The sequence below is a fragment of the Syngnathus floridae genome, chromosome 6 (genome assembly GCF_059516105.1).
Source record: "Syngnathus floridae isolate MCC-2025c chromosome 6, RoL_Sflo_1.0, whole genome shotgun sequence".
Classification (NCBI taxonomy): Eukaryota; Metazoa; Chordata; class Actinopteri; order Syngnathiformes; family Syngnathidae; genus Syngnathus; species Syngnathus floridae.
Window position 1 is genome coordinate 8,454,131 of NC_142418.1, and position 24,702 is coordinate 8,478,832.

At 41.0% G+C, this 24,702-nt stretch overlaps 3 protein-coding genes across 5 annotated transcripts; all 3 read left to right on the forward strand.

Annotated features, from left to right (window-relative positions):
• Positions 1 to 761: 761 nt before the first annotated feature.
• Positions 762 to 1,538, forward strand: mt2 (metallothionein 2). The gene is made up of 3 exons (XM_088377754.1): positions 762 to 927; positions 1,025 to 1,090; positions 1,317 to 1,538. The coding sequence occupies exons 1-3, from the start codon at positions 903 to 905 to the stop codon at positions 1,406 to 1,408; spliced, it is 183 nt and encodes a 60-aa protein (XP_088233880.1). The 5' UTR covers positions 762 to 902; the 3' UTR covers positions 1,409 to 1,538.
• A 1,202-nt stretch (positions 1,539 to 2,740) lies between these two features.
• On the forward strand, positions 2,741 to 3,769 carry steep1 (STING1 ER exit protein 1). The gene has a single exon (XM_088377747.1). It carries the CDS (start codon positions 2,894 to 2,896, stop codon positions 3,569 to 3,571), a length of 678 nt encoding a protein of 225 aa, XP_088233873.1. The 5' UTR covers positions 2,741 to 2,893; the 3' UTR covers positions 3,572 to 3,769.
• Positions 3,770 to 4,301: 532 nt separating this feature from the next.
• Positions 4,302 to 22,218, forward strand: nup93 (nucleoporin 93). 3 transcript variants are annotated; one of them, XM_088379496.1, is made up of 22 exons: positions 4,302 to 4,462; positions 5,617 to 5,799; positions 6,053 to 6,170; positions 13,614 to 13,676; positions 14,798 to 14,926; positions 15,371 to 15,445; positions 16,130 to 16,222; positions 16,308 to 16,447; positions 16,568 to 16,700; positions 16,889 to 17,046; positions 17,165 to 17,330; positions 17,463 to 17,556; positions 19,563 to 19,754; positions 19,825 to 19,951; positions 20,026 to 20,098; positions 20,423 to 20,467; positions 20,627 to 20,743; positions 20,857 to 20,975; positions 21,061 to 21,178; positions 21,303 to 21,386; positions 21,461 to 21,589; positions 21,881 to 22,218. In XM_088379496.1, exons 2-22 carry the CDS (start codon positions 5,621 to 5,623, stop codon positions 21,989 to 21,991), a joined length of 2,463 nt encoding a protein of 820 aa, XP_088235622.1. In that variant the 5' UTR covers positions 4,302 to 4,462; positions 5,617 to 5,620; the 3' UTR covers positions 21,992 to 22,218. The 3 variants fall into 3 exon arrangements, with proteins under 3 accessions (XP_088235622.1, XP_088235624.1, XP_088235623.1); XM_088379498.1 differs by having other exon boundaries at positions 21,884 to 22,218; XM_088379497.1 differs by lacking the exon at positions 4,302 to 4,462 and adding an exon at positions 4,983 to 5,004.
• The last annotated feature ends 2,484 nt before the right edge of the window (positions 22,219 to 24,702 follow it).

Below are 24,702 nucleotides of genomic sequence, written 5' to 3' on the forward strand. Positions count from 1 at the left end.
TTGTTTTTCCAAGTTGCATTGGGTAAGCGGTGAGTGCACAAATGTGTTAGTTTCCCACTGCACACGGTCCATGAAGGCAACATCTCTTACTGCACAATTCTATTGACTCGCTCACGTGCGCCTTGAGGAAGCTGTGTGCAAATGGGAGGTGCCGTGTGCAGCTCGGCGTTACGACGATACAAAACCGAAAAAAATCATTTGAAATGCCCCAGATTGGAAAAAAATCCTTTTTTTCTTTTCATTCTTTTTTTCAAGTAATTATATGGCTGAAAACAAACTAGTCATCTGACAATTGTTGTGTTACATTTTCTTTCTTACGTATTTACATATATGAATTTATATGTATATTTTCTTTCTTATGCCTGTCTGGGAACTACAAACGAAAACTATCTTTGCAGCTATAATCCGGCATATTTACATTTGTTTTTATACTGATGTTTATTACTGTGCATGTGCATTGTCCCTATTCAATAAATAAATAAATACATACATTTGTGTGGTCTTTCTCATTTCACACCAATTAATGACGAAATTCATATAATCAGTACCTTTATTGTGAATTCATCTAAATACCCACGCTAAATATTAGGTTTTCTTTTCCAAATAAACGGCCATTCACCTTTTAATGGCCCTAGGGAGGAAATGTGCTTATGTAATATTCAGGGCTGCACACATTGTAGTAGGTTCAATCTCTGCTCATTGCTCATCAAAAAACGGTCGTGTGCACAAACTCTTTGTAATTGTTTGTCCAAAGCATTTTGCACACGGCTCTGTTGTTCACTGGACCCTATAAAAACGCAGCTTCTTTCCGTTCCCCTCCATCCACGAGTCGACTCAGACGAGACCAGATTAACACCTGCCAATCTCTCAGAGAAACTTGAAGCAACCGACCAGCATACGCCATGGACCCTTGCGAATGCTCAAAGAGTGAGTATAATCTAAGAAATATCAATTCTGAGGCGCATTTGTAGCCCATGGTTTATTTTAAGTCTGACCTTGTGGGTTTTTCTTTTTGTGTGTTCAGCTGGAACCTGCAAATGCGCTGGATCCTGTGCTTGCACGAATTGCTCCTGCACCACTTGCAAGAAGAGTGAGTAATATCTCAACTACCTTGAGTAAATGCTTAGTGGTTATATTTAAATGTGTTTTATTCTTACTGTTTTAGTAGTATTGATTCACACGTGGATCTGAAATAGCGTGAATGTCCCGCACAACGGAGTTAAAAGTAGCCTACTTATCTTGTCATGATTAAGTGTAATTCGAGGATTTTTCTTTATAAATATAACTTGTATTTTTTTTTTTTTAATGTTGCGCAGGTTGTTGCTCTTGCTGTCCAGCAGGGTGCAGCAAATGTGCATCAGGCTGCGTGTGCAAAGGGAAGACATGTGATACTAGCTGCTGTCAGTGATGTGCTCCTGACCTCATCTGGCCTTTCATCAATGAATGCACCTTCGTTTGATTCACCAATTGCACCTGCCATGTCTTTAACGCATTTTTCATCTGTTCGTTACTGAAATAAAGGTTTAAATTAATGTGAATCTTTGTTTGTCTTAGTGGTTTGGGTATTTTCCCCACAAAATAATTAACCGGTAGGGCCATAAAAGTATCACACATCGTTGCAGTTTCTGATATGTTTGACCCTAAAAGTACTTTGTGGAAGTGGAGGGGCTTAGAATTAATGTACAGACACTGTAAATCAGTCAAAATCCATGTGGATTTAATTTGGCAAGCTTTAAGGAAACTCTCTTTTAACCACTTTTATCCAAAAAGCTTATTCTAAATGCATAGTTTGTACCAAATTAGTCATATCCTCTTTAAAGGCAGCTGACCAAAAGTGTTCTCTTTAATCTGAAAGGTCTTTTGAAGTGTAGAATGATACTGGTTATAGAACCAGAGATTTGTAACTCCTTTGAAAGACAACTTGTTAATTATGCCCATTTTCTTTCCATTTAGCTTCTGGGGATGAAAACTTCCAACTGAACTTGTGTTCAGGATAATTGATCAAGATAAATCTTTTAATTCAGTGATTCCTCACCAGTGTGCAGAAAGAAATTATCCAAATCACATAGATTTTCTAAGTTGCTTTTGTACATTTTTCAAACCAGAACTGAAATTTGCAAAACGGTAAGGTGTGCATTTCTAAAAAAAAATTGTACAAAGAGCTTCATTGCTCCAATAAAACAGTAGTTTCCCAAAATCCATAATTGGCTACATCTCACAGAAGTAAATTTGTGTCACTTAGCATGTCAATTCATGACACAATTGCTTAGTCAGCTGTGATACAGGCTCCAACATCATACATGTGACCTCCTGACTAACAAAAATAGTATAGAAAATGGGTGATTAAATTAGTTAAAAATCAAACCATTACAGGGGACTATTAAATACATATTTTAACATAACTCACCGGTGTTTGATTCACTTGTGAAAAGTGACATATTTTGTGGATTCTTTTTTCAAAGGTAAAATGTGTGCCTTCGGTCAGTAAAGATTGGGAAACTGACGGTCATCTGATAAATATGGAATTTGTTGACTTTGATGGGAAGTGGATGGGAGAATAAGTTATTTAGGCCTGAGAATGGGTGGGTTTGTACACCACTTAAAAATCATTAAATGTTATTGAAACGTCGAAAATGTGCAACTGAAACAAAAAAATTGAAACAACAATAATCAGGAGGATTTATTTTTCGACCTTGTCTAATACCGGAACTCTTGGATTGTGCGACTTTCGTTCCCCGTAGGACACAATACGGTAGAGCACAACAGAAGTGTTTTTTTTTAAAACCGGAAGTGGAGTATTACGTTAGCCATGAACGTTTACTTTCGATTGAATACGGTGGCGTCTAAGCAATAACGCAATATCGGCGTAAAATATTTTACTTGAAAAGTAAACATGCCGAAGGTCGTGTCTAGAAGTGTTGTGTGCTCGGACACGCGTGACCGAGAGGAGTACGACGACGGAGAGAAGCCCCTTCATGTTTACTACTGTCTGTGTGGCCAGATGGTGCTGGTCCTGGACTGCCAGCTGGAGAAACTCCCCATGAGGCCTCGAGACCGAGCCCGGGTGATCGACGCCATCAAACACGCGCACAAATTCTGCAACGTGGAGCAGGACGAGAACACGTACATCAAGAGAGATGAGGGCATCGAGAGGCAATACCGCAAAAAGTGCGGCAAGTGCGGCCTGCTCCTCTTCTACCAGCACCAGGAGAAGAACACTCAAGCCACCTTCGTTGTGGAAGGAGCGGTGGTCAAATTTGGACAGGGGATCGGAAACACCAGCGTGTACAGTCAAAAGCAGCCCGAAGCGCCCAAGAAGGTCCGCGTGATGATGACGAAGCGAACCAAAGACATGGGCAAGTTCAGCTCCGTCACGGTGTCTACGATCGACGAGGAGGAGGAGGAAATCGAGGCCAGGGAGGTGGCCGACTCGTACGCGCAGAACGCCAAAGTGATTGAGAAGCAGCTGGAGAGAAAGGGCATGAGCAAGAGGAGGCTGCAGGAGCTGGCCGAGCTGGAGGCCAAGAGAGCAAAAATGAAAGGCACCCTCATTGACAATCAGTTCAAATAGACGAGGCCTGAGGAACTCATTGAAGTTAATCTTCATTTGTCAGTTTATAAAAGTACTCATGTTGGACTTTTGGTTTAAAGTGTTATTTTGTACGGCTGTACCGTATGTAGTGATGAATATTTCTCCGTGCATACAGTACATGGCTTTGACAGATGTTCTTTTTTCTACTTTGACCAAATAAACTGGATTTTAAGCAAAGGCACAGCAGGTTTATGTATATAGCACTTTTACTAGGCATGGCAACACAATGTGCGATGTGCTTCTCACAACCACACCACTCTACAGTCAGCCGCCAGGAGGCTCACTTTGACTGATCTTTCATTTTCCACTGCGTATAAAGACCATTACAGATCAGTATATTTGCATAAGAGGACAAATGTTGATTTTTCTCTCAAAAAAGATAGATGTAATATTTATCACTTCTTTTTAGTTAACGGCCAGAAAAAAACATCTTTCACTTTCTTATCAAAATAATGTTACTCGAGTAACAACAATTTTGATAACATGATCATGTTATACAGGAAAAAACAAGTCTCAGATGACGGTATAGTTGTTAGTTATATTTACGCTACCGTACTCTTGTGATTCTTAAATAGTATAAAATAATTTGTGTTAAGTCTGTTGTTCTTCAAACCGTGTTAGGAAGTCCTCTGCAGTACTTTTGAAGACCAGCTGGTGGAGTGTCGAGCTTTACTACTGTGTACTGAGGAAGGCGAGCAAGTGCGATACCCGGTTTGGGTTTGTACATCGTCCAATCAGCTTCGGTTACCAAAGTGCCGGGCCAAATAACATTCGTTTCTGGGTTGCATGGTAATATTTTGGCTATACTGGTGGTTTTTGTTCAACAGCACATTACGAAGAATCCAGACTGTAGTTCGTCTCAAACACCAGGTAAAGAAATCCGAGTTTTCATGTGACTACGTGCAAAAAAAAAGAAACAAGTATGTGCAACTTGAGCTATTAGTTGTCCATGTGAGTTAGCATTATCCCGCAAGCTAATAGCGATTTTCCTTTAAAAGTATATCAATGGCTACCTCGCTTGAAGTTGCCCACCCATCAAAGCGAACCTATAGTTTTGTTTGTCTGAATGTTTCAATCACACAACCTATTAGTATTTTGCCACAAAGGGAAAAAAAAATGCAGGTCTTGAATGCAGTAAATTAGCATTGTGCTAGCTCGTTCTTGACAAACCCTAAACTGACAGCAATGCTCGCGAGAGTTGCTTGTGTTGACAGATGCCAAAGAGGGAGGTTCCTGCAGTTTTTCTTTAATAGGAGGCACACGTGATTGACGTTTTATTGCAGCACTGCGGTACTTGCAATGGTTTTGTTATCACAAAGTTTAACGTACAGTTTCCTTTGACATCTGACGACAAATTTGCGATTCTTCGATCCTTGTACAATATTAATATAACCCTGCCACCGTAGCTTTAAGTATGTTCAATGCTTGTAGCGATACTAGTTAGTTATTAGTATGTTGCAGAACTTAAGTATACCGTAATGTTTCTTTGCTATTGTTTGCAAGGAGTACAATCGTTCCCATCAAAGCCCAGTGTAATTAAATGGGTTGAAGAGGCCTTATACCATGATAACATATGGCTTCAAATGTCAGCACTTTCAAATTCATTCACATACTCTTTGAATTTGACTGATGTCTGTAGCTTTTCGTTCTTCGGGCCATGGTTGAGCTGCAAGCCTCTCCCAGCCGACAATTGGCTTGTGTCCTTAGGGCCATTGGTGAGCTGCAAGCCTCTCCAAGCTGACAATGGGCGAGTGTCCTGGTAACCTGGACTGGTTGCCTGTCAGCTGCATGGCACATATAAGATCTACCGTTCACACCTATGTACAATTCACCATATTCAAGAATATTGCGATTGTCTGGCAACCAATACAGGATTTACCTCACCTCTTGCGCTAGATTAAGCTCCAACTTTGTTCCCCAAATGATAAGTGTGATAAAAAATACATCGATGGACAGCCCAAAATATGACATTGTCATCACATCAATTATTTTCCAGTGTTTTCTAATGTCATTTTACTCCATAGAGGAATGGATGCCGAGGGCTTCGGGGAGTTGCTGCAGCAGGCCAAGCAGCTGGCTGCGGAGACGGAGGCCGTGTCAGAGCTGCCACATGTCGAGAGGAACCTTCAGGAGATACAACAGGCAGGAGAGAGACTTCGATCACGCACGCTCACCCGAACATCACAGGATTCTGCCGATGTAAAAGCGTAAGTAATTTTCCCACAACTTAAGCAGCAAAATGACTTTTTGATTTGACGTGTTCATGAGTTTTCCCAGATGCTTTTCTGCATAATTTCTATTCTTAATCTAATATGATGAGTAAACATTTTAATTTGGCTGACTGACAACATACCCACAGTCTATTTCGCCTTCTCAAAGATACCAGGCTTGGTGACAGTAATTTTTGTTGAGTCCCACCAACAGATTGATTCACGGACAATATTCTTATTCACACTTCAGGTCAATCCTCCTCGGTTCCAGAGGTTTGGACATCTTCCACATTTCTCAGCGACTGGAGAGTTTGAGTGCGGCGACTACCTTTGAGCCCCTGGAGCCGGTTAAAGACACTGACATACAGGTAGGATTCAACTAACAGGCTGATTCACTATCTCTCAGCGTTCATATCAATTATCATATTTTTTGGCCTATTAACCACACTTGTTTTCATAGTTTGACTGGTCCTGACACTTAAACTCGAATGCTGCTTGTATACATAGTATTGAAATTAAAGTTCGCACTGGCACCCAAAATCCCCATTCCAAAATTGTAAATCATTCAATCCACATTGGACTGCAACTATGCTGTAACTATAACAAGTTTATGGTGCAACAGATGTGTTTGTTGTGTTTGCGTTTGTGTGCGTAGCTCATGAGGTGATAAAAGAGCAATTGGGCTCAAATTTTGACTTATTATGGGCATGAATGAGCAGTGACTGAGCCCTACCGTGATTAGTGAAATGAATCATCGATGGTCAACACATATATACTTTTTTTTCTTCCAGCGATGGCAGAAAACATTTCTAGTTTTTTTTACACTGATTCCGAATCTGCCCTGTTTTTTTCTTGAGCACATCGGGATTACATAATAATAATGACAACCTAATAATATAATAAAATTTATATAATACAATTTTTTATAATTCATGAACTGTTAGACAAGCGGAATCTTTCACAAATGTCATACCTGTAAATAACAGCGCATGGTAAACTCTACATTGTGCATGCTTTCAAAAATATGTTTAGGGACACATAAAGCCATCTCTAATAACATGATTAAAAGTAATTTGAGAGCATTTGTTATTTCAGAAGTGTGTACCTGTATCGAACTGGTTACCTTTTGCACTCATCAGTAGTCAATAAGTAGCTCTCATTTTAACATAGGTTGGTGGCCCCTGTGTCAGACTTAAACAGAAGTTTGATAAAAGCTTTAAGGCCAGCCAAGAATGTTAAAATTATCTCTACGTTGCAGATCTATCTGTGGAAAAAAAGACAGAGAAGCTGTTGATTGCTGAAAGCATGGTTTGTGTGGGGAAGAAGGGAAAAAAGAATCATGAAGCTGTTAAGTGTTTTTTTTTTCTTTGCAATTAAGGAAACACTGATTCTTTCCATCCATTCTGTATTATTGTGTTAATACTAAATAGTCCGTCATTGTCTCCTCTTGGTGCACCGGATGTAAGTAAGCCTGGGTGCTTTTGCTCCACCGATTGACCGGTAGTGCACTTAGCCTTTGGCAACAAAAGAGTGCGCACGTGCACACATGCATGCACGCAGCCACACACGCACGCACAATCTAATTGACTAGAATAATTGACTCTTTGAGTGGAGGCAAACCACCATAACTCAGCATTCCAGTGACATCCCGGTGGGCAATAAATAGTAAATGCCCCTCTGCTCGTTATTGCAGGTGAAAGTGGAATACACCTCAAGAAGTGGCAACTATGCATCATTTTGTTGAGGTTAATGTATGAATAGTAAAAAAGTACAGATTAATCTTGACCATCCCTTTGTTATGTCAGCTGGTATGAATGGTTTAGAGTTCTGGAATTGATCAAATGTTAACACTGCATGTCTCCGCACACGCTTGTGTGCATGCTCTACCTCGTACGTCAGGCTTGACTGAGCTAATACGTGCTTCTGCGGTACCTGTGAAACATTCATAAATACACCAAGGGGATTGCTGTGTAAATGATGTTTCTGTTTGAGTGAGCACAAATTAAAAAGGATTTTACTGAGTCGAGGAGTTCTAGAGTCCCAGATTGCGGGTTTAAGAGTGTTGGCCACTTGTGTGCATGTGTCTGTGAAGTATATGTTTGATGGAAAACAGCTATATTTGTTTTTGTTTATTGTTCCACAACAGAACCTCTAAAGTTGATTGCTTCTGAAATTGTGGCAACACTTGGACATTGTCCTCAAATTTCTATAATAATGATAATAAATAACATTAGTGCAGTGATTTCACTTATACCACATCACTTCCTCCCAGACCGAGCTCTGGCCCTGATTTAAAACACTATCTCATGAAATTCATAATTACATAATTCAGCCATACCTGTGTATGAAATAGTGACGTGCATAGTCTCATTGACCAAAACGCATAAATTGTTCCCACCTGATAAATTTAGAAAACCGATCCGAAATTCTGATGAAGACATGGATTAGTGGCTTTTGATGCTTTCTTCTCTATGGCATCAAATCATGTACTAGTGGCAGGCAAAGAAGAGAGAGGAATAAAGAAAGACGAGGAAATATGGAGCACCCAATAAATAGAATACTGTAACATAAGGCGTGAAATGCTGAGAGCGTTGCTGGTGGGGAAAAATGGCGTCTGACCGCAATTCATTGCATCTCTGTGTCCTCATCTCACTTTTCCCCACTTTCTTTGTCCCTCACCGTTCTCTTGTTTGACGACCCTCCCTTTCCTGCACGTACTCTTTTTTTTTTTTTTTTTTTTTTCTTTCCTCCTCATGATTTCTTTTTTACTTTTTCATCCTTTCCCTTCCTCTGCCCTCGCCATCTCCACCCCCACACTCATCCTTAGGCAGTGATGGCAGCAATTTCAGTCGGCTGAGCACAGAATATCTGCAGCGCTACATGAACATAGCTACTGTATGTGTGTCAGCGACGGTGGGTTACTCGCTCATACCCCTTTCCCGGGATTATGAATGAATGAGCATGTGCGGTACCTGCAGCCTGCCGCTCGAGATTGTTCTGGCTTGCACAGCTATGACATATGCCGCCGTGAGTGTGACTACAAGTGGTGTGTAGAGTAACGTGTTTGCTTTATGTGTGCCCACCCAGCTTTCCCCACCCATGTGCTCCAGAAGCCCTTCATTAACTAAACATGACCCTTAAGAGCACGATTAGCCTCGTTTCGAGACAGGATGTCGGAAGCCATCAACCGAGGGTGGGGGTGGGGTGGTAATCCATTACTGTAATTGCATTGAGAAAAGGGAGGAAGGAGAGGGCATGGGAAGAAAGGATGTACAGATGGATCAAAAAAAAGGGAGAAAATGAGTGGGATGGAGAAAGGTAGAAGGCGGAGGGCAGTCAGCAACACATAGATGAAGTGAGGGAGTGTTTGAATGAGAGCAAAGCTATGTGGCTGAGGGAGGGGGGAGTCAGCTGATGGTATGAACAGACAGCCTATATAAATCCATAGTTCCTTCCCATGCGTCCCCCCTGTGTCTGCCCTCACAGTTGGTATGGCCCTCTGACAATAAAACCACCACCAGTGAGTCTCGATGTGGCACTTGCACGCGCTTCTCCGGTGTTCATAGTCAGTGGCTTACTTTCAGACAGGAAAGGGCTGCAGGCGCACCGCCATGCCGGCCGGACAGGGCATGGGGAACACGCCCCAGAATGGCGGCCACCGTCGCCGCCCTGGCACGGAACGACACGTAGGGATGGAGAAACCAAAGGGCGACGCAGGTCTTTCCTGCGCTGTCAAAGCCCACAAACCCTGGCACAGACAAAGAAAAGAAACATTTTTTTTTCCTCCAGCGTTCACATATGTCCTCTTTTCTGCCAGGCAGCCACTGAGCATGAGTGAGTATTACCCACATACATGAATCCACACACACTATCAGACAGGTATCGGCTTTGTCTCACACACCTCTCATCTGTCTGTCATCCTTCCTCTTTGCTTATGTTACATTATCGATCACGTTATGGTCCTTAAAATGTCATTGCGTGAAAATGTTCAATTGCAATAAGATCAACATACATGCTTGCATATTGTATTTGTAGAAGTAGAGTTTGTGATTATGCAGGTGGGAAGTGTAGTATGGGGTTGTTCCTTTTGCAAACGCACACACACACACACTCACACACTAGAGCACTGGTCAGCTCTTTGTGTCATGGCAAATGCCCTTGCCTCATGCACTCGGTGTCATGATGCCACCCACACACAGCCTCTCTTATTTTCACACTTTACCCTTTCCTCTTATTGTATAACCCTGTAATAATTTTTGTGACACAGTAGGAAATTTGTGAGTGTGCAGACCTATCTCCGAAAAAAGGCCTGTTTGAGCCAGCGCAGCAAACTAGCCAATGTGTCCATTAACAAATGTGAGAACAGAGACGTGTTACTTACTATATATGCTTGATAAAAGATGCATTTTGTCTGCAATTTTGAAAAAAAAACTGTTGAGTCATTCATCAGATATCTACAAATCTTCCTATATACAAAGACAATGCCATAAACTACCATCTGTTGGATTTTTTCATTGCTTAAAAGACAATCCAACCTCATTTTGACCCGTGTAATGTCCTTACATACACTTTAGTGTTTCTTCTTTTTTTTTTGTCCCTGTGGTTGTGCCGCTAAAGCTTCTGGGTTTTATTGTCAATGGGATGTGAATGTTCACTGTGGTTAGGTTAGCAGGTCTCCGAGGATGCACAATATAAGGGTGGGGCAAGCAGAAAGCATACATCTTTTGCCACCCTAAATAACATCGTGACCGTTTGGCAATTGCCACGTTTCTTTATGTCTTCCTTCTTTTATGGTTTTACTTGATCTATATTCAGCTTTACACTGGCTTTATTTGAGCTGAACATCAGCAGTCGCTCAACAGCTCAGAACATGTCTGACTCTACAACCAAATTCTATCTGATATTAATGCCTTGTCATTGTTTTTCCATCATTTTTTCAAAACAATTTCCTGCTTTCCACACATGAAATATAATCCTTATATAGCATTGGTTCTTTTTGTCTTTTCTTGAACTATTTTTAGCCGGAACAATCCATTGATATATTTGAGAAAAACAAACAAATCGAGGATTTGGATATCGGACTTTTGGTGCCTTTGGCCACCGCTAAAGGCGACGTTTCAAATGCGTATTCGGCATCCAAAATATGTTCTCGGTGGAGTCTTTGGCAGTGTGAATTGAGCTGCTGTCAAAACATCATCGCTTCTTATTGCAGTTCATTTGATGTAGGAATGCAGCAAAGACACTACTGTGTTTCCCAACGTGTCACGACTGTTTAAGATTCTGGCCAAATGAGCAGCTCTTCTCACGCTGCCTGTGTCTGGAAGAGATGTATAATTTCCCCTTCAAAAAATTACGGGAATAATAATTACCGGTATTAGCTCCCGGAACAAAGGCGATGATAGAACTTGAGTTTTTTTTTTATTTTTATTTTTTTATTATTATATTATAAATATAAACTATCTCACTGAAGTGCATCATATATGTATTAGGACAATAAATTCACAAGCTCTTTTTTAAAGCAAATTAAATTTGTCTAGAAGCTATTACTATTATTTTTCACAAACATAGCAGGGCGTGCCTCATTTTAGCCATGGTCAGCTGTCCAAAGGAAAAAAAAATTGTAGGTAACCACAGTGTATTGTTACTAACACAATATTAGTGAACTAAAAAAAATATACAACAACCCAGATATCAGCAGATGATGCTTACTTTTTTGAAAACTAATTGTTAAACAGTAATTACATAGGAAGAGCACAGCCGTAAGACCTGTTTGTGAATTGACTATAGATTTTCCTTGTAAAATTAGTCATCTAAAAGTGAAGGTGCTGACGGATCCCTCACTGCATGATGAGGATTACATTTAATTTTTGACACTCCCGTCACTGTTGGTAAAAGGGAGTCGCAGGAATGCATTGACAAGCGTGAACGACGTGGAAATATAGGACAAAGAAGAAATGTGACTAATGGTAGGAAAATCAACCAGCAGGTGGCCTATACAGGGTGCACAAGAGAGATGATGAGAGAGGAAATAGGAGGCCAAGAGTGCTCATTTCCCTGTGAGCGAACATCCTCTCTAGCTGCCTTCAAGAATAGCTGTCGTATCCTTTGCAACCAACATGATACAATCTCCTATGGACAGAGGAGCAAATGGCACCAAAAATGACATAATTATTAAATAGATAAGCTATTACCCGACAGCGGCAACACGATGGGTTCTTCCATCAGGCCTGAAGGCGTTGCGTTATAGTACATAAATTCCGAAAACGATAGCCTTCCTCAGGGCATTTGAGGAAAAAGAGCAATTTATGTCCTTGCTGCAGATGTATTGATTTCAGTGGCTGCAAATCAGGGACAAAATTAAGGCTAATCCAATCAAAACCTCCCAAGCACGTCTGTCTTGGTCTCTTCAGTTTGGTTCAACCAACAATGATACGTTTTGTTCATTTGACATTTTAGTTCCATTAATTATTGTATTCACATGATAATTCTAAAATTATTTTTTTATATAGCGCTTTCACAAGAACTATCGCTGTAACAAAGCGCTTTACGGAACAAAAAAAACCCACAACAGAATGGAACATTGGAGCTCATTTAGTGTGCTATTATTGGTTAACTTTTATAAGACGAGCAGTTTGCTCTAAGTGATGAATTTGTACCATTTAGAAAGTGGTGCGCCCGAGTTCTTACTTTGTATTACGCAATGACTAATAGTAAATATACTTGATTAAGGCTTCCAAGCAAGATCTGTGACTTGATTACCTCGAATGGTGTCGTTCATTGCTGTCTGATATATACATTACATGAATCATTCCTTTAAATAGAAATAGGTGTTAGATCACTTTCAAATGAGTCATCAGGCTCATCGTGTTGCGTAATTGTGAGCTTAAGACATTCGGTACGCCATGAGGGTGAAATTACATTCAGTGAACCTATTTAATTTTTCGTTGAAAATATTTGAAGCGAATGCTCTGACAACAATGCAGGCTTAGTTGCTTCAAGAATAATCAACTATCAATTCCACACAGTTGACAGAATTTTTATTGAGGAATTTATTATGCACCTCCATTAAAGTTATTTTTTTGTGTGCATAATAAAATGCATTTTCATTTGGCTAGCTTTCAGGCTCTGTAATAGGAAGAAAATGCTCATCTTGAACGTTCTGCCCCGGCACTTCTTTTTTTTTTCCCCAGACTGTAACACAGCCGGCAGCTCACAGTTCTGTTAAGAGCACAAAGCACGATCTGCCATTTTGTAGCTTTCTCAAAATGGCCACTCCATATGCTCGTCTGCGGTCACTGACTTTCTTTCCTTCAGCATTTTCCTCGCGCTGCCTGATACTCATCTGCATGCAGCATTTGTTATGTAAGGGCCATTTGCAAACGAACGCTCTTCTGATTGCTAAGTTTGTGTTGAAACACATCAAGTTAAACGCGAGTACAGGTTTCCTAGGGAGAGGCGCAGGAGAGGGAGAGATGTTTTGCACGGAATGTCAAAATGGCGTCTGTGCGGATTGCTGTCTCATTGCAAAATGGCGTGTAGAGAATAAGCACAGCTCAAAGTGCAAACACTTGCCGTTTTATCTGTATGAAATTGCAACTGTACGTTTGACTAATCCCAACACGTGTGCTAAGCAGCGACTTGTCTCCGGCAGAGTAAATGTCTGGTAAATTTCTCCCTGTAGAAGTATTCACATTTTTTGACTCATTATTCCGTCCAGCCAAATTAAGACGTCATCATCCCTCTTTCTTTTCCTCTCTCCGACTCACTTGGCTAACTCGCCATCTTCTGCTGCTCTTTTTGTCTCCGCACAGGGCTTCTTGAAGAACGAGAGGGACAACGCCCTGCTGTCCGCCATCGAGGAATCGCGCCGCAGGGTCAGTGCCTACCCTGAAGTGTTTGTCATTTCTGCTCGGGTCAAAAAAAAGAACTTGGGAGACGTGACAGACCAAAGTGGGAATTCAGATAAAGCACCTAGGAAATTAGCAGGGCTAAATTATCTTAGAAAAAAAAAAACAGCCTTAGCACAATTAAGTACTGCTTTATCACCATTTGGCTTGATTAAGAATGTCTGCTACATTCTGACCACAAGAATACTTAAACACGCAGTCATTTTCTCATGTCTGTTGGCAGTGATCTAAACGTCCTTCTGGTGCGAATCTTCAGGGAATGGTTTTGAAATGGCCTCCCTGATGCGCAGATCTAATAGGCCCAGCCTTTAATTAGGTGTCGTTCCCATTATCTCCTCGTTCCCCGTGAGAGCAGCAAAGTCTTATGTGAAGGGTTGGAACGCCAAAATGCTCTAAAGACACAAATGAAGGCTTGCATGACTTCTCCCTGCAGATGTCTATATGCTGAGCCCCACTGTTAAAGAAAGTGTCGTACGGGATTTAGTATGACAGAAATTCCTTTCACTACTAGCCAACTTAAATACTCATCAAGAAGGTGTTTTAAAAAACTGCACTTGATATCAACGTTATCCAACATTCAGCTAGATTCAAAGCTCCCTTGACGTGATCATTTTATTTAAGCATTTCAGCAGTAATGGCACTAGTAGCCGAAAACCGGTTGACGAGATATAAGCTTGATGGAGACCATCGCAGTAAATTAGCATTCATTTTATGCCATTGTGCTCAAATGTGTAAAAGAAGAGCTGAGAGATCCAGATAGTGACCAATTTAACTCGGTAAATGAGGGCTCCAGTCCAGATTGGTATCTCCCTGGGCTGGAGATGGGAAGGATTTAATTATCTAATGTTCCCATTATCTCACGTCGAGTCTCTGTGGAAGGTTAAAATAGACCAGTCCTGATGGATTTCACAAGCTCTACTTGAGTCTCGAGCTAGCTATTACCATCTTTTCCCAGGGTGCATGCGGGATGTAGTCAAGTTGATTTCTTGTACAGGAATATTAACGTTTCATGGGAGACTAGGCCGTGTAAGCTACGCACAGATTTCCTGTTTCCATCCATTTGTGTAAAGAAGTGCGACATGTTTCAGACATTCCTGCTGGCTGAAGAGTACCATCGTGAGTCCATGCTGGTCCAGTGGGAGCAGGTCAAGCAGAGAGTGTTGCACACGCTCCTCGGGGCGGGAGAGGACGCCCTGGACTTCAGTCAAGACGTGGAGGTACAAGATTTGCGTCCAAAGCTTAAACCGCCTTTACGCGCAGAGCAAAATGCTGCTAAAATCTTGCAAATTGCATTCCTTGTCTTTTGTAGACCATTTATTTGAACTTGTGTCTATCATGGAAAAGAAACGTTTCCCAAAATAGAATACCATGTCCGCCTCCCGCATCTTATAAATAATGACGACCAAAGGATATGTCTATTTTTAGTATATTTTTAACGTTTGAACAGAGGTTTCTGACTTTCTCGTCCGTTTAATATAGCAGCGTCAGAAAGCTTCGTTTTATTTTGTTCTCAATATGTCACGTCTGGTACCACATTTCTTAGCAACATTTTTACAACAACAGCAACATTAACATTTTTGTTGTATCATTCAACAATTCATTTTAAATATTGTGTACTCGTGTGCAACATATTTAGTTGGTTGTCACTGTTCTTGCTGTAGCCCAGCTTTGTGAGTGATATAACGGCACCGGGAAGGAGTGCTTTGGACAGCGTGGAGATGGCATATGGACGGCAGGTGAGTCAAGCAAAAGGACCTGCTTGTGTTAAATTTCACTTTTGGTCAAAGTGAAAAAAATTGTTGGCGGCGTAATCCCTGTTTATTCAAAATTAGGCAGGTTGTCAGTATCAAAAGGAATATTTTGTATCCATTCCATCATCTGCTGATTTTATATTTATCTGCTGATTTTATCGCATTGTGATTTTCACCATCATGTGGATTAACTTTAAATGCACTCTTGCCTGATTGTTGAAGTGAAATGAGGTCAGGCAGACAGATCAAACATATTGATTGATGGGGGTAGCAGAGGAGGATTGTGGGTAAATTCTGTCTTCTCCCATTGCCTCTCCACCCTTTTTTTCCACTCTGACCTTCTCTCGTTCTGTTGGATCCACATCCTCACACTATGTGTCGCCACATCGCATGCGGCATCATTTGTCTCGTTTTCGTCATCTTTTTTGAAGACCTCGTCGGCATCGTAATTGTCTTCCTGCTGTTTTTTGTGGTGAATCATTTCACTCGATGGCCGTAATGTTTTGCTTTTAATCTGGAAGCTGAAGATGGAACGGTATGTGTTATTTATTTAATTATTTATGGCGTGATTTCAAATGTGGCAATAAAATATTATGTTGGTTTTGCCGGCTGATGGGTGCGTAATCTCCGTTTTATTTGCTTATTTGCAACTGTCACTCCCTGCTGCAGATCTATGCGTTCAACGAGAAGATCGTGAATGGTCACATTCAGCCGAATCTGGGAGATTTATGTGCATCTGTAGCGGAAAGTTTAGACGACAAGGTAAAATCGTGTAAATGCAACTATCACTCTTGCTTTTGCAATCCTGGATGTAGGCGGTTGTCATTAGCTGCCATTTTCCCTGTAGAATGTGTCAGACCTGTGGGTGATGGTGAAACAGATGACCGATGTTTTGCTGGTACCTGCCAAAGATACACTGAAGAGTCGCACTTCGGTTGAGATGCAAATGGCGTTTGTGCAGCAGGCGCTCGGCTTCCTCGAGAATAGGTGAACGTACAGTTTGAAATCTCTTCAGTTGAAAAGAAAAATCAACTTTAATGTTTGCAATGTGGTTAAATCAATGCTGATATGCAGCTGACTAAAGTACTTGTGTCTCCTATCTTGCAGTTATAAAAATTTTACCATGGTAACTGTGTTCGGAAATCTTCATCAAGCCCAACTGGGAGGGGTGCCGGGAACATACCAACTTGTACGCAGTTTCCTCAACATCAAGTTACCCGGTCCCTTGCCTGGAATGCAGGTAACACATGCTTCCAATATGCCATATATAGTCCCAGAATTATTTTTACAACGGAGCCACCGTGACCCCTCAATCTGAATTCGAGTCTGTTCATTTTCATAATTAGTGAAGCTTTGTTAAAGGGGAAGAGCCACCCTTTGTTTCCGTTTGTTGCAATGCATTCATGCTCACGTTTGCTCATACCACAGGATGGTGATATAGAGGGCCACCCAGTTTGGGCTGTCATCTACTACTGTCTACGTTGTGGAGACCTGAATGCGGCCATGCATGTCATCAATCAAGTGCAGCACCAGCTAGGAGACTTCAAGACATGGTTTCAGGAGTATGCAAACAGCCCAGATCGACGGTGAGATTTTTTTTCTTTTTTAATGTTTACACTTGCAGACACACAGACTTCTTTGGAGTCATATTTTGCAATAGAATGCTCTTCTTAGTGTTCCATCTGTTGCGTCTTTGCCGTTTAGCCTTTCCCCAACTTCAGAGAACAAGCTTCGTCTGCACTACCGCAGAGTACTGAGGAACAGCGCAGATCCCTACAAGCGAGCTGTTTACTGCCTCATCGGGAAATGTGACGTCAGCGATAACCATGGAGAGGTGGCGGACAAGACTGAAGACTATCTATGGCTTAAGGTAAATTATGTCTGTTTCAGTTCTTTGTTGGAGTGTTTGCTCGGTCCCAATGTAATGTAAGTATTGATCTGCTTCTTGAGTTGCCATCTACTGTCATCTGAGTTGCTCTTGCGTGATTCTTTCTCTCTGCAGCTCAATCAGGTCTGCTTCGATGATGATGGCGGTAGCTCAACTCAGGACAGGCTGACCTTGCCACAGTTACAAAAACAACTGCTGGAGGACTATGGTATGTAGTGACTCTCGCAGTCTTTTCGATTTTATAGCAGTAACTATGGAAACTTGGATGCGCGTTTGACACAAATCATCATTTTTTAGCACATTAGAGATTGAAAATATCTCCAGCATTCAAATACAAATAACAGAGGTTTTCAACTCTCCTAACTTCTCTTGATGCAACGTTAGCAAGCTCGCAGGTGACAGACCACGTCATGTGTTGGTAACTTTTCTCATCCAACATTCCTAAAATAAAAGGAAACTGACCATGTATCCGTAAGACACAAAAATGACAGCAGGCCCCGTGGCCCACCATTTTCTCCCCTGGCTGTCTTTGCTCAAGGATCCTGCTGCATTCTGATAAGACCTAGGTTACGTTCAATAACACCTCAATCTTTCTCTCCCTCTTTCTCTCTCTGTCTCTCTCTCTCTGTCTTTCTGACTGTCTCTCTGATTTTCTCCCACTCCTCTGCTCAGCATGAAGTGCAGCCTCAAGCCCCATCCTGTTTCCCCTCGGTGCATCAGCTCCCGCCGTTCGTTGCCTGGCACCATGTTCCCCGTTGTCCCCCATCTTGCTTCACAGCGGGACACGAAGCGCCGAGCTTTCTCTTTCGCTCTGTTTCCGCCAGCACTCGACCGCCTAGCCTGGCCTCTCTCGCCACCACACCCTGCTCTGTCCTCTTTTTCTGTTATCCCTCTGTTTCATTCAGTCCTCTCACACTTGCTCCGTTGTTTCTCCTCCATCCTCCTGCAGATTTTCTTCCCCTCCACTTGTACATTTGCTCTTTCTCAAACATTCACCCTCTTTATCTTTCCTCTCTCTCTCTGTCTCTCTCTGTCTCTCTCTGTCTCTTTCTCACTCTCTCTCGCTCTCTCTCGCTCTCACTCTCTCTCCTTCTCACTCTCTCGTAGTGCTTTTTGAACTAAAGCGCTGCCAGTCTGAGATAAGGCTATAAAATGGCTGACATAGTCCACCGTATTCTACTCCTCAAACTTGGAGGCAGCAAGAGGATTAGGCGTTATAATTAAAAAGTAAACTTGATGACTAAGTACCTCTGCATTAGAGAATTTTTTCAAAAGTCTTGTACTTACATGTTAGTTGGCATAGTCGGACTGTCAGATTGTGAACTATTAGATCTCTAAAGAATAGCTCATGCTGTATGTGTGGAACAAATTAGACATCCATTTCTGTTTGAGTCAATTTAAAGCCTTGGTACATTTAATTGCGTTCGAATGCTGACCGATGTCGGAGTTTCGCTGTGCACCTAATGGGTGCACATGCAGAGTTTGACGGAAGCAAGTCATTTTCACCCTCACTTACTGTTTCTCACCGTTTCTTCGTGCTTATTACAAGTGATGCAGAAGCAACATGCAACCTAATTTATTCCAATGTATGAAAATTAGAAAACATTAACACCATCTCTGGTACCGTATATCAATCAAGTGCCCACGCATTATTGAGATGCTCTTAGATTTTGTGAAGACAATTTTCTAACTGTTTGAAGCATGACTGCTTGCTCTACAACATTGCGTGGGGCTATTTTCATGTTCCAGGCTATTAAAGACCTTCAGATTACAAATGAATTTATGCTTGGGCTGAAAAATTAACTAAATACAAATAGATGTCATAATGTCATAGAACGCAAATCTCAAATTGCCAAGGCTGTTTCATGTATGTTATGAAAAAGACAATTGTATCCGTCAGCCAGAAGCCTTTATTTTTTTTTAAATGTATTTTCTTTTTTTTTTTTTTGTTTATTTATATCGCGACTAGATATGTTCAGTGCCGAACCTACAAGACCACATTTATGTACAATAAGTCTCATAGTGCTAATTGTAATAAATTAATTTATTGCTTGTGTTTGTTAGAAAAATACATGGAAAGAGAATAATAAATAATGAATATCATCACATCTTAAATTGCAGCCGTAAAATTAAGCAGCAACAAGTTTTTTTATGCATATTTAATTAATGGTGCACTTTGTTTATTTCGAAAATCTCTTTTCTCTCATTCAACAGGAGAATCCCATTTCTCTGCAAGCCAGCAGCCTTTTCTATATTTCCAGGTCCTATTCCTGACTGCTCAGTTTGAGGCCGCCGTGGCATTCTTGTTTCGCGTTGAGAGACTTCGGAGTCATGCTGTTCACGTGGCCTTGGTGCTGTATGAGCTACGGCTGTTGCTCAAGTCCTCTGGCCAAAGCGCTCAGCTGCGTAAGTATAAGAAGATATAACCAGATGAGGGAAAAACAACTTTGTTTTTTAAATCGGCATCTGTGTGCAGTGAGTCAAGAGCCAGGTGACCCGCCCACTGTGCGCCGCCTCAACTTTATCCGCCTGCTCATGCTTTACACTCGCAAATTTGAGTCAACGGACCCACGGGAAGCCCTGCAGTACTTTTACTTCTTACGGTAAATTTCCTCAGTTATGTTTTTTTCTCCAAACAAGTTCTACTTTCTCTAATGCATACAATGCATGTCTGCAGCAATGAGAAGGACAGCCAAGGAGAGAACATGTTCATGCGATGTGTCAGTGAACTTGTTATTGAGAGTCGAGAGGTGAGTGAAGTAATTTGCTTTCAATGCACCTTAGCAAGCCTAAACGACTAGTTTTCATCTGCAGTCCCTCTCTTGGATAATGCTCAATGGCTGAAAGCTAAAATAAATGGATGAACTTGAACTGATGGCATCATTGAATTAATAAATTTTTTTTAGAATTGTGTTGAGATGGACGAGGTTTTAATTGCTGACAGATTGAATTGATAGCCATTGGAAGCCTCTGCAAATCTTTCCCAATTACTGCCATACGTAGATTAAAAATGTACCCACATTTTTATTCAGAGCAATTTTTGTGATAATGCTTTGTCTTTGTTTTTTTTCCAGTTTGACATGTTACTTGGAAAATTGGAAAAAGACGGAAGCAGGAGGGTAAGAACATTTTCTCTAATCAGAATTTTTCTTTCACTTGAGTAATCGCTTTAGTCTCATTAACCTTAGGAATTTTCAACTGAGTACCAATCAAGTTTATGCGTATGACAAATGCATCTACACGTGCCTCCATCTGATTTTGCCTCCATCTTTCTCCAGCCCGGGGTCATTGATAAGTTTGCCGGAGACACCAGAGCTATCATTAGTAAAGTGGCTTCGGAAGCTGAGAACAAGGGTTTGTTTGAAGAAGCAGTCAAACTGTATGAGCTGGCCAAGGTGAGTTGCTCTTTCATCATGGCCTCGCTTTCTTCCAGAGCAGAGCTCATTTAAACCTTCCTACTGTTTCCTCTTGCCTGTGTTCTATGTCATCACACATTGGCCCTGTGAAGAATCCAGACAAGGTGTTGGAGCTGATGAACAGGTTGTTGAGCCCTGTCATTGCTCAAATCAGCGCTCCTCAGTCTAATAAGGAGAGGCTCAAAAACACTGCACTAGCCATCGCCAGTCGGTCAGAAAAAGAAACTTACACAATAAACTATTTGAAATCCTCCAAGAAAGCAAGAAAGCAATTGATTTTTCATCTCCACTTGCAGGTACCGCTCTCAAGGCATCGCAGGTGACAAGTTTATCCAAAGCACTTTCTACCTACTTCTGGATCTGATGACTTTCTTCGATGAGTACCATGCAGGGCATATCGATCGAGCATATGATGTGAGCGCTTCAGAACCTCTCAATGTTTTTTGTGACTTATTTGCGAGGAGAAGAAAAATAATCGGCACATTAAGTTGAAGTGTCATGCGAGGTTAATGGCCTTTATGTTGTCCCTGCCTGTCAGGTGATGGAGCGCCTGAAGCTTCTGCCCCTCAGCCAGGAAAGTGTGGAGGAGAGAGTTGCGGCCTTCAGGAACTTTAGTGACGAGGTGATGAGTTCTTGAATCCAAATAGAAACATTGTGTTTCAGAAATGTTCTATAAGGTGTCTACATCTTCTACAGGTGCGTCACAACCTGTCAGAGGTGCTGTTAGCATCCATGAACATCCTGTGCACGCAGTACAAGCGTCTGAGGGGGGCGCCGGCAGGCACACCGGGACGAGCTCAAAGAACTTTGGATGACAGAGACACGGTATGTGAGCTGTTGAGGAAGTTGACTAAATTTTTGTATAAAAGATTAGTGTATTGATTTTCTTTATTAGGGGTTTTGCCAATAATATGGAACCTGACATCATAATTCTAGTTAGTTTCATGGCAGGTGAGGCATAGTTGAACCATTCAGACATTTTACAAGTACTTAGCCGATGTTTTGTTACTCTTGTTCCTGCTTATCAACTGATGCTAAATGGCAATGTGGGTCAGACACATCCTATCTGGAGCTTCTCTTGTATGGTAATCTCCACTTGGTTTCTTGTGATCACAGCAGCTGCGCGGTCAAGCTCGAGCCTTGATCACCTTCGCTGGGATGATTCCCTACAACATGGCTGGGGACACCAATGCCAGACTGGTGCAAATGGAATTACTAATGAACTGAGCTGTCACTACACACAGAATCATTAACAACAAAGGGGTCGTTTTGGTGACACCAACCCATTAGCACATTCTCATTTTCATCATTTCATTTTGATAAGGCAAACATTCATTGTGTTTGCATTTGTATCTTGTGTTTCTGTTCTCAGTTTATTTCTTTTTATTCTTTTCCCATTGTGCTGTTTCATATTTGTACTGCCAGTTATTTGGAATTAAAAAAAATATTTTTCAGTTCTGTTGCATTCACATTTTTATTTTGCCTGTTTTATTTAAAACTGCTTTATTTGATGGCATTCATTTTCGAATACAGTCTGGGTCTCTAGAAAAGAGATTCTGACATCCTTCTGTAAAACTGCGGGTTAGTCTCAATTTTTGCCATAGTCCCTTTTTTTTTTCTACATGTTTTATAGGCTCAAACATGTCTCATTATTGGAGGCCTTATGGATTATTTATTATTATAGAACTATTCTTTAACTGTGTAACTAAATGTAATATCGGAGAAATGAGAAATTTTCATTTTGTATAAATATTTTTAGAGGCATGATGCTCATCGATTTTTGCCGCTGATGTTTTAAGACCAAACTTCTTTAGATAACGATAGACTGACAGTTGTTCTTGAGCTCCTGTAGTCCACAGCCATATTGTGTTTTAAGTGAAGCCTGTCCCCTAGAAGTGTCTACATGTGGTGAGTCTTCAGATCATCCCTTATTGCTTTTCTTAAATTCCATGATCTTGCAACATTGATAATGTGTGAAAAATAGTCAGACAGTCAGAGTTATGTGCAATAATTTGCTGACAGCCTTCATTTTGGGTAGCGACACCCCACTCCGCCATCCGTTCTACTATTCTGTGTGGCCCACACTCCGTGTCCTTCAGTCTGGCCTGAGAGAACACAGATGGAGGCTCATTCTGTCAGTGCTGCTCCACATACTGTACACACGTGAAGTTCACTCTGTGCCGCAGATCGACTAAGCCAATAACCACAATTCAATTCATGTTGTATTTACTCACATAAACCAGGTCTTTATTTCTTTATTTTAAAGTTTATTTCAATCACTTGATTGGCACGATCCTCTTTTTGGGACAGCTTGCTACTTTCGACTGATGCAAGCATCATCCAGCAGCAAGTGCAGCAGAAGACGTGTCCCTCAGGTGTGTGTGCCCCAGCTGGTGTTGTGAATCAGGCCGATGACAGAGACCGCCTACAAGCCGGCTATTTCACAACACCAGGGTGGCACTGCACCACTGTCAACGAACACTGACTGCAAAAAAAGGAAAGGATCCACAATATTTTGAACAGAGAATGGCCATTATTTTCTTTTGTGTGTCATTAGTAATGCAAAAGAAGGACATACTACCGTATTTTCTGGACTATAAATCGCAGTTTTTTTCAGAGTTTGGCAGGTGGTGTGACTCGGGAGCGACTTATGTGTGACATTATTAACACATATTTCACATGTTAATATGTTCTTGGTGTTGGAATTTAATCAAATAAATTTCCCCCAAAATTGCGACTCATACTCCAGTGCAGTTTATGTCTTTTTCTTCTTTATTATGCATTTTATGGCTGGTACAGCTTATACTCCGGAGCGATTTATTGTCCGGAAAATACGGTAATTTGTACTCATGTGCAGGTCAATAATTAGAATTTTTATGGGTCAATAAATTATAATCAACTACTTACTTTGTATTTGACTTTTTTTCATCCAGTCTTTCTTGTGTTTTAGTCATTTAAAATTATCCAAAATATTTTCACTTATATCAGTCAGAGAAACATCCACTACTATTTACTTTTCTGAAAGCCTTTCATTTTTGCACACTAACAGTTCAGATAATACAGCGTGTTAGTTCCTAGTTGCTTGTAATAATGGAAATTGTCCTGCATGGTGATCAGAAAACTTTTAACAACAAACTAAACAGCACGCCTTGGGGTATTATTTGTCAAATTTATGTAATACAGCTCACAAAAATGGACAAAAATCCAAATATTTTCATATTCAAGGCACATGACAGCAATAGAGAATGTGTGAGTGTTTCAGGCTTGATCTGCTATTGATGACCCTCAAAGCTCCCTCATCATTCACTAGCGCTCTAATAACCACAAACTCTTCTGCTTCTGTCACAAACAGATGGAAGACAGCCAATTGTGGTGTCTGGGAAAATGGTCCCGATAGCCTCTGGGCAAGTGGCGACCTGTCTAATTTTGACACGTCGAGATAGTACTGTAAATCTGACATATGGCACATATCTGTTTACTTCTAGAGAGTCATCCTATTATTATTACGTATTGTTATTACTATTATTCCTATTATAGACCCTGCTGTATTACAGTATAATGTTAGTTAAGACAGTTTTTGGCACACATTAGTTTTACGCACATATAGCATGTGAATGATGTGCTTACATGTGCTTTAAAACTTTGCAAATGTATTACTGGTTCAATTGGCTCGAAATTTTTGAAATAATTTTGAGAAAGGAGTAAAAAAGATCGCTATCTCATGCCTCCAGGGTGACTGTGATTAGAGTACGGGCCGTGGTTCTGCACTTATAGTGATTGAGATTAAAAAAAAAAAAACACCCTTATAAAAAGGCTATTTTGAGCTTAAAATCATTATTATTTCGGTTAAAATCATTATAAACCAACATTTTTAGGGAGCGTAATGGCGACATCTAGTGGTCACTATCCCAATCACCCAAGGGGACGTGAAAGAGTCC

What these genes read in the sequence shown, in the direction of transcription:
- nup93 (XM_088379496.1), top strand. Translation starts at nt 5,621, where the DNA reads ATGGATGCCGAGGGCTTCGGGGAGTTGCTGCAGCAGGCCAAGCAGCTG. An exon ending in CGGAAAGTTTAGACGACAAG is followed by an intron (nt 16,223 to 16,307) that starts GTAAAATCGTGT and finishes TTTTCCCTGTAG; the next exon opens with AATGTGTCAGACCTGTGGGT. An exon ending in TCAGGAACTTTAGTGACGAG is followed by an intron (nt 21,387 to 21,460) that starts GTGATGAGTTCT and finishes CATCTTCTACAG; the next exon opens with GTGCGTCACAACCTGTCAGA.
- steep1 (XM_088377747.1), top strand. Translation starts at nt 2,894, where the DNA reads ATGCCGAAGGTCGTGTCTAGAAGTGTTGTGTGCTCGGACACGCGTGAC.
- mt2 (XM_088377754.1), top strand. Translation starts at nt 903, where the DNA reads ATGGACCCTTGCGAATGCTCAAAGA. An exon ending in CCCTTGCGAATGCTCAAAGA is followed by an intron (nt 928 to 1,024) that starts GTGAGTATAATC and finishes TTGTGTGTTCAG; the next exon opens with CTGGAACCTGCAAATGCGCT. An exon ending in CTGCACCACTTGCAAGAAGA is followed by an intron (nt 1,091 to 1,316) that starts GTGAGTAATATC and finishes AATGTTGCGCAG; the next exon opens with GTTGTTGCTCTTGCTGTCCA.